This window comes from Oncorhynchus nerka, linkage group LG7, assembly GCF_034236695.1.
Source record: "Oncorhynchus nerka isolate Pitt River linkage group LG7, Oner_Uvic_2.0, whole genome shotgun sequence".
NCBI classification, from domain to species: Eukaryota; Metazoa; Chordata; class Actinopteri; order Salmoniformes; family Salmonidae; genus Oncorhynchus; species Oncorhynchus nerka.
The window spans coordinates 48,085,530-48,098,688 of NC_088402.1; the positions used below are offsets into that span (position 1 = coordinate 48,085,530).

General features: G+C 40.6%; 1 protein-coding gene and 1 long non-coding RNA gene across 4 annotated transcripts; one reads left to right on the forward strand and one right to left on the reverse strand.

The window, feature by feature from the left end:
• Positions 1–226: 226 nt before the first annotated feature.
• LOC135572509 (uncharacterized) lies at positions 227–2,413 on the forward strand. 3 transcript variants are annotated; one of them, XR_010464354.1, is made up of 5 exons: positions 227–613; positions 1,310–1,445; positions 1,590–1,630; positions 1,782–1,964; positions 2,326–2,413. It is a non-coding gene; the product is annotated as an uncharacterized LOC135572509 (long non-coding RNA). The 3 variants fall into 3 exon arrangements; XR_010464355.1 differs by having other exon boundaries at positions 1,303–1,445; positions 1,590–1,964; XR_010464353.1 differs by having other exon boundaries at positions 1,590–1,964.
• LOC135572508 (piggyBac transposable element-derived protein 4-like) lies at positions 1,662–3,084 on the reverse strand. Its single transcript, XM_065020575.1, has 2 exons — positions 2,130–3,084; positions 1,662–1,981 (listed from the first exon to the last, which is right to left on the reverse strand). Exons 1-2 carry the CDS (start codon positions 3,082–3,084, stop codon positions 1,662–1,664), a joined length of 1,275 nt encoding a protein of 424 aa, XP_064876647.1.
• Positions 3,085–13,159: the final 10,075 nt, after the last annotated feature.

Consider the following 13,159-nt stretch of genomic DNA (forward strand, 5'->3'; position numbering starts at 1 on the left):
AAAGCACGCAGCCTGTTTATATTTATAAGTTGTTTTAACTTCAATTTAAAATGATTTTCAAACAAGTTTTTATTTTCTAAAAACAGTTTGAATTTAGGTGTGTTCCGCCTCCTCATTCATTCACATAAAAATAGTCATTTTTACTTTTGCGGATAATTACATTTTTGGGACATTTCTGACACGGACAAAATTCCCCAAGCACTTCCCAATTGTTTGTGAAGTTCACGTCTGCAGACATTTGCTCATCTCCCGTCAGAACAGGATCTGCACACGTGTTCACATTTTCTATTCCACATTTCTATTGTAGCGTACTGTATGTATAGAGCATAATATATTTGTGTATATTCTTTATCACCGCGGAAACGTGAGGTAACGTTACTCATTTTATAACCTTTATGATGTTATAGTCAATCGTGCTTATGTAGCCACATTCTTCTATTAGCTCTGTAAAACAATGCTAAATGCGTCAGAGAAGTATTATCTTGTGTTGCATTTTGAAGCTACCATGGCCTTATGACTCTCAAGTGGTGCAGCGGTCAAAGGCACAGCACATCAGTACTAGAGGTGTCACTACAGACTCCCTGGTTCAAATCCAGGCTGCGTTTCCATCAAAGTAAGTGCCTTATTACGTTATAATAGTTATAATAATAGTTTCCGTATGCCGTTTCTGCTGTAGCTGTAGATCATAATATATTCCTTATAACTGCGGACACGTGAGGTAACGTTACACATTTTATAACCTTTATGGTGTTATTGTCAATCATGCTTACCTAGCTACATTATTCTATTAGCTCTGTAAAACAATGCTAGTTGCGTCAGAAAACTATTAGCTTGTGTTGTATTTTGAAGCTACCCTGGCCTTATGACTCCCAAGTGGTGCAGCGGTCTATGGCACTACAGACACCCTGGTTCAAATCCAGGCTGTATCACACCTGGCTGTGATTGGGAGTCCCATAGTGCAGCGCACAATTGGCCCAGCGTTGTCCGAGTTTGGCCGGTGTAGGCCATCATTGTAAATAATAATTTGTTCTTACATTACTTGCCTAGTTAAATAAATAAAAAATATGACCATGGTTTGTTTATTTGGTCTATTCAGCATAGCTCTGTTCTGCCCTGCCTTGCCCCTTGTGGAGCTCAAAAGTTAGTTTCTTACTGTTATAACTCAAATCTGTGATTTTGTCAATGCAATAAACTATTTTTTTATAGCAGTGTTTATTATGTTACTTCTTTGTAGTATTGTTTTATTGCTATATCCTTATATTGTATTCTAATGAATAATTCCTCTTTATTCTGTACTTTCAGAAACCAGAAACATTATTTGCCAATATCATAACTGGAGCTGGACATCTTTGGAGCTGAAGAATGAGGACAGCTTTTGTATGCTAACGTACACTCCTTAACAGTTGTACTGGATGAAAACACAGCAAGAAAACGCATGCCAATATGTAATATTCATCTATTTTATTGCAGTACTGGTAGTTATTTCAACAACTTGTTTTACTAGAGGACAAAAAACTGAATATGCGTAACCCATATTTAATATCCATGCAGTGACTGAACAACAACTGCATTTCCACCCCATCTCTAAGGCATAGTATCATGGCTGGTCACCTGTCAAGTCACATGTCAGGTCAGTCAGTCACCTATTGCTGCAGATGTGCTCAATAATGCTTGAGCATGTGATACTCCTCAAAGCATGGTGAAATACATAGAGGTGTATCACAAGCTAGACACATGTATTTTGTCATCTTCCTCTGCTTACTTCTCCTGGCGCCAGACAGGCAGACTTTGCAATGCCTCCGTGTGCGACTACCTTGAGAAGCAGTTTGAGGGACTTTGCAGGGAAAATGTCGTGCAGTGAGGCGTAGGGGATTGTCTACAGCAGGACGACCCCCAGTGGATGGGCGCCGAGGGGTGTGGTGCTCCTCCAGCAGCTCTCTCATGAGGTTCTCTCTGTATTTTTGGTAGGTAATTACTTTACCTATGAGGGAGTGGGGAGGATGAGGAAAGTTAGAGGATGATGAGGCAGTGGGGAGGTGGGTGAGATATTGTCACTATAATTGCATAATGGATTTGTATGTAAACTGTACATCCAATTACAAAAATACCTTGTTCAGTAATCATCTCACCTGTTAGTTGGCGGTGAACTATGCTGCCGTTGAGGACAGCAGTGTCGATCAGATGGAAAAATATCTTCTTATACCACTTGTTCGTTTTCCGTGTGCATTCCACAAAGCTGTTTATCATGTCTGCCTTATCCACGGCCCCCATTTTGAGGTTATAATCAAGCACACAATCTGGTTTGATCTTTCTCTCTCCGGTCAGGTGGTCCACCTTCCCTGTGGCCGACATGGTTGCTGTATGGACAGTGGAGAGGACATGGACGTCTCGCTTGTCATGCCACTTTACTGCCAGCTGTTGACCGTTCTCTTGGAACTCCACCTCCCCTCTCTGCATCTTCCTGCATCCGAATGCCGGCATCCCCTTCCTGTTCGACCTGACTGTGCCACATGCCCCTGTGCTGTTGGAGAGCAGATGCTGGAAGAGTGTGGGACTGCTGTACCAATTGTCCACGTACAAAGTGTGTCCCTTGCCGAGATGAGGAGCCAGCATGGTCATCACCACGGACCCTGACACCCCAAGCCCCTCATAATGTTTGATGTCAGTGGTGGACCCTGTGTAAACTATAATATCCTGGACAAATCCTGTCTTCACGTCGCACATGACAAAGAACTTGACTCCAAACCTGTGCCTTTTGGAGGGAATATATTGACGGAACGCCAGCCTACCTTTCCATAACATCAGGGACTCATCAATGCATAGGTCCTTGTATGGCACAAAGACCCGACCAAATGCTGATGTCAGGCTGATAAGAACATTTCTTATTTTGTATAACGGGTCACTTAGGATGGCAGTAGCATTGTTGACAAAATGCAGGCATCGCAGAAGAACTAGGAAGCGATCTTGGGAAAAGAGGGAGGCAAAGAAGGGAGTTGCAAACATAGGATCTGTGCTCCAGTATTCTCTTAGGGAGTTCTTCTTTACTATTCCCATGAGAAGGACTGTCACCAGGAAGGTATACATTTCACTAATTGTGGTTGTCACCCATTTAGCGAGTTTCCCCCTCACTCCTGGCTCTCTCTTCTCCTGTAGCTCTAAGGCATAGCGATTGGTCTCCTCAACTATCTCTCCCACCAGCTCCTCTGTGAGAAACAACTTGAAGCACTCTGCCTCAGTTGGAAATGGCAAGGGGCGTTGCACTCCAGACTGGGACTCGTCAAAGCAGACAGCAGGGCCAGGTGGGGTGAAATGACTGGTGGCCTTCCAGCTACCACAGAACTCCTGTACTTCATCCACTGTCGGTCTGCCTCCATCACCACCAGCATCTTCAAAGGGACCTGGTACTTCCTCAGTTGACAAGGGAAATTCAGATTCAGGGTTCTCAATGGCTACAAGGTTGAGGGGCAGCTCCTCACTGTCACTGTCAGAATCTGATTCCTGACTTTCATACTCAGACTCATTGTCAGAATTTTAAAAAATCTCCAGAATTTCCACATTTGTGAGTTGTCTCCTTTTGAAAGACATTGTTAATGCTACAGTTTAGCTCACTAGCTACATACATAAACAACAACACTGAATGGCGCAGAGTGGGAGGTTACGTGGTTGACTGCCGGCACGCGCCACTTGTATCAATAAATCACTATCAGAAAATGTTTTGTGTGGTAATTATTTGTGTATTTACGATTTTATTCACATGTTTTCAATTCTAGGTGGCAACTCATGCATTCCGATTCTTGCACAGATTGTAATGGGCACATATTATGTGTGTAAAATACTTTTTTGAAGGTTGTACTGATTATGATGAGCTAAGCTAATTCCAGCTGTGTAGCCATGTTTGTTGACATACAATGCATTCTGGGATTCACGTCTGTTTGACCAAAGATGTTACAACAAAATGAGGTGAGTAAGAGTTCACAAATTTTTTGAGGACTTCCGGAAGTTAATGGTGGGATGTGAACGACGGTAGATGACACACCCCTTCAACATGCATACTACAAACAGACCAAACTCATCTCGTCTTCTCTTATTATCTTCGGTTTCTGTGAGGAAAAAATGCATGGCTGCACGCTGAAACTAATCGTCGGATTACTTTCGATTTCTATGAAGTGTTTTACCTAGTTATTTCGATCAATGGTGAGCTCACCCGTGATGTGATTAATTATATATAGTAATTGCTATTAGCTCATTCATATTGTAGTTTACGTCAGCCGAGAGTTAGAAAATATGACTGCTTGTGTTGGGTCAATCTTTCGTCAGCGCTAGGACAAATGTAGCCTACATTTTTCCGGTTAGGATGATTGTGTTATGCTATATTTACTTCTGTGAATATCTGAACAATGCATCCAAAAATAAACTGCTGACATTCTGGACATAACTTTGTACGGACTGTGTTTGTGTAAATAGTTTCTGAAAAAAGTGTGGCCAGCTCAAACGCTGATTGTTGCGTCATTCGAAACTGCCGTTCTAAACGAACATTCTAAACGAGTGTTCTAAACACACGGGTGTGATCGTACGCTTCAGGGACCACTGTAGAACGATCACACCCGTGTGATGGTACGTGTGAAAGGGTTAAGAAAGATCATGTTAATGATCCCAGCTAGCACTTAATGTTCTGAGAACCAAATGTTTCTTAGAGCTTGGTGAGAGCATGGTTGTCCTATGGATATTTTGCATACGACCTTCCCACAACTTTCTGGGAATGGTGCAAGATAGTTGCTTGGCTTTGGAACATCCTCAGCACATTTAAGGAACTTGACAAAAGAAACATTTTCTTGGCATTTTGATACTTAAACAGAACGTTTCCTAAAAGTTCAAACATGGTATATTAAATTTCAATTTTGGTAATGTTCTAGAACGTTCTCCAATTGGTTTAACATTAGGAATGTTCTCAAATAGTTTAGAGCGCATTAAGAAATAAGAATCGTCTGTGGGAATTTCAGCATACCATTGTTCAGAGAACGTTAAAACCTCTCTAGGGTATGCGTCCCACCTGGCCAACATCCAGTGAAATTGCAGAGCGCCAAATTCAAATACACAAAAACTCTTTATAAAAATTCAGAAAATATATAACTATTTTGCATAGGTTTAAAGATGAACTTCTTGTGAATCCAACCACGGTGTCAGATTTTTAAAATGCTTTACGGCGAAAGCATACCTTAAGATTATTTGAGAACATAGCCCAGCAGACAAATCATTACAAACAATAACCAGCCAAGTAGAAGAGTTACATAAGTCAGAAATAGAGAAAATCAATCACTTACCTTTGATGATCTTCATACGGTTGCACTCAGAAGACATTCATTTATTCAATAAATGTTCCTTTTGTTCCATAAAGTCTCTCTTTATATCCAAAAACCTCCGTTTTGTTTGCGCGTTTTCTTCAGTAATCCACAGGCTCAAACGCAGTCACAACAGGCAGACAAAAAAATCCTAATTGTATCCGGAAAGTTTATAGAAACATGTCAAACGATGTTCATATTCAATCCTCAGGTTGTTTTTAGCCTAAATAATCGATAGCATTTCAACCGGACAATAAGGTCATCAATATAAAAGGTAAACAAGAAAGGCACTCTCTTGGTCACGAGCATGAAAACGCTCTGTGACACGGCAGGGTCCACTCATTCCGACTGCTCTTACTCCCTCATTTTTCAGAATACAAGCCTGAAACAATTTCTAAAGACTGTTGACATCTAGTGGAAGGCATAGGAACTGCAATTTGAGTACTAAGTCAATGGATACTGTAATGGCATTGAATAGAAAACAACTACAACAACAAAAAATCCTACTTCCTTAATGGATTTGTCTCAGGTTTCCACCTGCCAAATCAGTTCTGTTATACTCACAGACACTATTTTAACAGTTTTGGAAACTTTAGTGTTTTCTATCCAAATCTACCAATTATATGCATATCCTATCTTCTGGGCTGAGTAGAAGGCAGTTTAATTTGGGCACACTTTTCATCCAAAATTCAAAATGCTGCCCCCTACCCTAGAGAAGTTAAGAAAACTTTCCACAATAACCACAAGAAACGTTTAGTAATGTTCGGAGAACATTCTAAGATTGTTATTTAAAAACATATACATTCTGTTTTCAGCATCAACAAAACTGTCCACACCTGATCTGAATGCTTGTTTCCTTTGAAACAGGGTCTGTTTGAATATACTAAAATGAACACTTTGTATGCGTTAAAAACTCCATCCTGGTGGTGCAGTGGACTAAGACAATTAATAGAGATCAGACTGAATCTCACTGATGCCATGTAACAATAAAAAGGAAATTTGTATTTTTTACAAGTATGTGGTACAGTTTCACAACTCTTAGAAAAAGATTCACACTTGGTCACATTTGTAACGCAGCCAGTCTTTCATTCAAAACCTGTCATTGTGCATTAATTTGGATTGTAAACATCTCTGACCACACAACCATTGATTTTCAAAAATATAAGTTAATTGTGAAATGTAATGAAAACATTGGTTTAATCACCAAAACACATACACCGCGGGAGAAACCTTTCGGCCTTTTTGCGAATCTAAACTTGACATTGGTCTGCATTGATGTTGTTGAATGCCTCATCGATGGCCAGATGGAGGGTGCCATTCATGGGGATGGCGATCGTACACCTTCCACCTCCATGGTGATTAAGATTCCTCAGTAGGGTTGAGAAAAGGACAGTATGGGGGCAGGTGTAGGGTCACGAATCGGGGATCGGCTCAAAACCATGCCTGAACCATCTCTGCATGATGGAACGTGACATTGTCCCACACAATGACATAGGTGACCTTGACAGACCTGCTCAATTTCCTTGAGAAACACAATGAGGTGTGCAGCGTTGTAGGATCCCAGTAATGTCCTACGTCCTACCACAACATCTTCAGCGATAGCTGCTCACATGGAGATGTTGTTCCCACGTTGTCCAGGCAGTTGGACGACGAGGCCTGTTGGCTGACGAGGTTTTGCCCACGAAGTCGAGTTTTGACCAGCAGCTTCATTAACAAAACTACACTTGTGAAGATTTCACAGCAGCATCAAGCACCATCTAAAACTACATAAAAAGGTAAGTTATTTTTACAGTATAGTTCCAATATGATATTCTGAAATTGAATGTGCATCAAATAGTAACAGTAATACGTAGCATTCAGATAGTATTCAGAACCCTTGACTTTTTCCACGTTATGTCACAGCCTTGTTCTAAAATGGTTTAAATATACATTGTTCCTCATTAATGTACACACTATACCCCATAATGACAAAGCAAAAACAGGTTGTTAGAATGTTTGCTAGTTAAAAAAAATACAAAAGATATTTACATATTCAGACTCAAAATTTAGCTCAGGTGCATTCCGTTTCCACTGATCATCCTTGAGATGTTTCTACAACTTGATTGGAGTCCACCTATGGTAAATTCAATTGATTGGAGATGATTTGGAAAGGCACACACCTGTCTATATAAGGCCCCACAGTTGACAGTGCATGTTGGAGCAAAAACCAAGACATGAGGTCGAAGGAATTGTCCGTAGAGCTCCAAGACAAGATTGTGTCCAGGCACAGATCTGGGGAAGGGTACCAACACATTTCTGCAACGTGGAACTTCCCCAAGAAAACAGTGGCCTCCATAATTCTTAAATGGAAGAAGTTAGGAACCACCAAGACTCTTCCTTGAACTGGCCACCCGGACAAACGGGTTGCCAAGGGCCTTGGTCAGGGAGGTGACAAAGAACTCGATGGGCACTCTGAAAGAGCTCCATAGTTCCTATGTGAGGCAGGTAGCCTAGTGCTTAGAGCATTCGGCCATTAACCGAAAGGTTCCTAGATCAAGTCCCCGAGCTGACAAGGTAAAAATCTGTCATTCTGCCCACTGTTCCTAAGCTGTCATTGTAAATAATAATTTGTTCTTAACTGACTTGCCTAGTTAAAACCTGTTTGGGATAGCCCCCCCCATTTCCCAATTTCCGCCTGAAGACATACCCTAATCTAACTGCCTGTAGATCAGGCCCAGAAGCAAGGATATGCATATTCTTGGTATCATTTGAAAGGACACACTCTGACATTTGTGGAAATGTGAATTGAATGTAGGAGAATATAACACAATAGATCTGGTAGAAGAAAATACAAGGAAATAAACATATGTTTTCTGTTTTTTTATTGTTGTTGCATCTTTCAAATGAACAAGAACAGCCAAACATTCAGATATAATGCTGGGGGTCATTTCGAAGAACAGAAGAGAGCAACAGTATTTGACCAAAGTTTCAGACAGATACCTTCAGGAATGAGTGAGCTACATGACATTGAGCATGACGTCACCAATGTGTCCCACACAGGTTGCCCAAATGTACCAAAGTGGCCGATTGGTACAGTGATACATTGATGCAAATAACTACATACAAAATACAAAAATTATATTCTAACAAACCCCCCCCCAAAAAAATATATTGAAAAATTAAAAACAACAAGGGTAACTATTTACACTTTCAATGTACAATATTGTGAAGACCCTCAGCTCTTAGCCATTTCCTTCTGGAGGATGAAGGCATTCACCACAGAAATGTTGATGAAATGATAAAACAATGTGTTGTACCATTTCATTGTCTTGTGGAGAACATTGTAGTAACCTATCAGCGCATTTGACAGGTCCACACCTCCCATGCTCTTGTTGTAGTCCTTTATAGCTGCAGGAATGGGGAAAGTTTTTATGGTCCATGCACTAGTATCGTCCTTCAAACGCCTGACAATGTGATCACCACTGAAGGACTTGTGGATAGTGGTGCACATGACCACCTCTCTGGTATCCATCCACTTCACAAAGAGCAGGCCATCCTCACGAATCATCAGCCCGCTTAGAAATGTCATTAACTTTTGTTTTCGGAAAGCCCACTCTGTTGGTCCGAATGGTGCCACAAGCTGACACCTCCAGCTTCATCAGGTCTGCGAACAGGGTAGGGCTTGTGTAGAGGTTTTCCACAAACAGTTTGTAGCCCTTCCCCAGCAGTTGAAAATCTAATAACTCCATAAGGGAATCATAGCTAAGTTCCTTACCGGTCGCACAACTGCTCTTCCCCTCATAAACAAAATAATTGCATGTGTATGCACACACAGAATCAGCCAAAACAAACAGTTTGTAACCCCATTTAGTTGGTTTGTTACATATGTATTGTTTTAGGCCAATTCTGGCCTTTGAGGCTACCATCCTCTCATCTATGGAAAGGTTCTGGGTGGGCTGAAAAGAGGTCTTGCAGGCCTCAACGATGTTGTGGTAGAGAGGTTTTATTTCGTAGAGCCTATCAAACCTTGCTGTGCCTTGCTTCTTCTCGTTGTCCTCATCAACTTTTGGGTCACTGATTTGAAGCGCCCATGAGATTGTCAGAAACATTTTGCATGACATGACAGTGGTGGGGAAAAAGGCAGTTGATAAGAGGGGTGCAGATTTCCAGTAGTCTTTCAGGGGTTTTAGCCTTACAAGACCAATGTAAATGACCATTGAAAGGTAACAAAAAAGATCTGATGTGGAAATGGGCTTACATGTCTCTTTCTTGCCTGCCTGCTTCTTAACTCCATACTTATTAGTGTTCGACACGAGGAATCAACAACTGACAAGGTGAAAAACAACTGAAAAAGTTGCATGGGGCTGTACCTTGATGTCCAGCTGAGGTCCTGGTGGCCTTTTTGGTCTGAATATTGGAGGACGTGGCTCATCCTCCTCCAGCACAGAGTACCATCGCCCCTCTACCTCTCTGCCAGAAGGTTCCACACTTCCCTTCCTCTGCTTCTTTGTCACTTACTTCACACCTCTAGATGGCCCGGTAGGTGTGGTGCCGGAGACAGCAGGGGTACGGCTGGATGAAGCAGGTTCAGTGGGGGATGGGCACCTTGGCAGTAAGGTCTATGATCTATATCTACATATAGATCAAATAAATATGTAATATATACAGACAGACACACCCACAATGTAGAGCCATATGTACTTTATACATTTCATTACTGACTATATTTTTATATATGGCAAATAAAATACAAATATCTCCAAAACAACTCAAATGAATAATATTTAATATTATTAATTTCAAACAACGGTACTCCCCAGTCCAACACTGCATCTTCTCTGTACAAGAACATCTCCTTGGTTTGCGAGTCAAAGGTATTTACACTATCCGAATCATCTTGAAGTAACTCACTGTCACTTTCCCTATCAATTTCATCAATAATATTGTGTAGATCTGAATACCTAGTCTTTGCCTTTCCAGATTTACTCGCCATAATTCTTCAGATAAAATCGAAACAGTACTGCTCTCGAAACAGTACTGCTACGTGTAACCAGCGTGGCTGTTTCAGGTAGAATTTTCAATGGAAAATGGCGGGGGTTTACGCTCAAGCTTTAACCTCTTCCTTCTACCCTCTACTTTTTTGAACATTCTGTTAAAAATCGCGCAACATTTCAGCGCCCTGCTACTCATGCCAGGAATATAGTATATGCATTTGCTTAGTCTGTGTGGATAGAAAACACTCAGACGTTTATAAAACTGGTTAAATCACTGCTGTGGCTTTACCAGAACGGCATTTACATCGAAAAGCACAGGAAAAACTGATCACTGAAAATGGGAAAATATATCCATGCGCTACTTGAACCCATTGATAAAGGTGAACCACAATTAATTGACTGAGGTTGCAGTACCTACAGCTTCCACACGGTGTCTAGAGTCTTGTCATTTCCCTTCGAGTTTTTTCTTGGTCAAACACATGCAAGGCACCGTATTTCTTCAGGTCTAGGACCGGATATTTTCGTTGAGTTTCTAGCCGGACATTTTTCCAGACGGACAGCTAATGATCTTTACATCGCCTCCTGATGAATTTTATCGCTTATTAACGTTTACTAATACCTAAAGTTGCATTACAAATGTATTTCGAAGTGTTTTGTGAAAGTTTATCGTCGACTTTTTGAATTTAAAAAAATGACGTTACGTTTTGAAAACGCAGTTTTTTTTGTTTATCACACAGTCTACATATAACGATATCTTGGCTTTATATGGACCGATTTAATCGAAATAAAGACCCAATAGTGTTTATGGGACATCTAGGAGTGCCAACAAAGAAGATGGTGAAAGGTAATGACTGTTTTCTATTTTATTGTGCAGTTTGTGTAACGCCGAAATGCTAATTATTTTGTTTACGTCCCCTGCGTGGCTTTTGTGTTGTAGTGTATTGGTGCATGCTATCAGATAATAGCTTCTCATGCTTTCGCCGAAAAGCATTTTAAAAATCTGACTTGTTGCCTGGATTCACAACGAGTGTAGCTTTAATTCGATACCCTGCATGTGTATTTTAATGAACGTTTGAGTTTTAACTAATACTATTAGCATTTAGCGTAGCGCATTTGCATTTCCAGAGCTCTAGTTGGGACGCAAGCGTCTCAGGTAGAAGCAAGAGGTTTTAACCTGTTACTCCTACCCCCTACTTTTTCGAACATTCTGTTAAAAATCGCGCAACATTTCAGCGCCCTGCTACTCATGCCAGGAATATAGTATATGCATATGATTAGTATGTGTGGATAGAAAACACTCAGACGTTTATAAAACTGGTTAAATCACGGCTGTGACTATAACAGAACATGCGTTTCATCGAAAAGCTCAGGAAAATCTGATCACTGAAAATGGGAAAATATATCCATGCGCCACTTGAACCCATTGTTAAATGTGAACCACATTAAATGGGGCCGAGGTTGCAATACCTACAGCTTCCACACGATGTCAACAGTCTTGTCATTTGCCTACTATTTGTTTCTTGGTCAAACGGACACGAGGCAGCGCATTTCTTCCGGTCTCCGACCGGATATTTTGGTTGAGATTTACCCGGACATTATTTCCAGACGTACAGCTATAGAATATACATCGCCTCGTTTGATCGATTATTAACGTTTACTAATACCTAAAGTTGCATTACAAAAGTATTTCGAAGTGTTTTGTGAAAGTTTATCGTCGACTTTTTAATTTTAAAAAATGACGTTGCGTTAAAAAACGATGTTTTTTTCCTTGATCACAGTCTTCATAGATCGATATCTAGGCTATAAACGAAAAAAATATGTTTTATATTTTATTTGTGCGTTTTGTGTAGCGCCGACTATGCTAATTATTTTGTTTACGTCCCCTGCGGGTCTTTTGGGGTGTTACATGCTATCAGATAATAGCTTCTCATGCTTTCGCCGAAAAGCATTTTAAAAATCTGACTTGTTGCCTGGATTCACAACGAGTGTAGCTTTAATTCAGTACCCTGCATGGGTATTTTAATGAACGTTTGAGTTTTAACGAGTGCTATTAGCATTTAGCGTAGCGCATTTGCATTTCCAGATGTCTAGATGGGACGCCTGCGTGTCGGGTAGGAGTAAGAGGTTAAACAAAGGTTAGAACTAATGGTTAGAACCATTACATATTGTCGTTTACCTCAGCTCATTGGCTATCTACCAAGCTAGACTTCAAGACGATCAGTGGTCATTGGGTCAAAATACAGTCAATCAACGAAGCACTGGTCACATCATTGGTGTGCAATGAGGTCATTGTTTGGTGTGTTCAAATCAGTTCCTTTCGGTCAATACGTCCCGGGAAAAGAACCATGAAGTATGGCTGTGTTACTAACAGAGGATTGCAATGAAACAAACCATGACTGGATAAACGTCCGTTTAGAGTGAGTAATTACATCAAGTGTGCCGTCGAAAGTTGAAGGACACAAGCCGTTTACAATTCACGACACAAGCCGTTTACAAAATGTTTCGTGTTAGGCTATGAAATGGATTTTATCGACCTTTTGTATTGCCAAAAGAAGAAGATCTTCAAAGGTAGGTGATGAATTGTATTGCCATTTCTGACTTTCGTGACTCCTGTGTTTGGATGGAAAATGTTTATTATGCATTTGTATGATGGGTGCTGTCCTCAGATAATCGCATAGTTTGCTTTCGCCATAAAGCTTTTTTGAAATCTGACACGTTGGCTGGATTAACAAGAAGTGTAGCTTTAAATTGGTGTATTGCACTTGTGATTTTACGAAAATTTAATATTTCTAATAATTTCATTTTGAATTTTGCTCTCTACCATTTCACCGGATGTTGTCGAGGGGT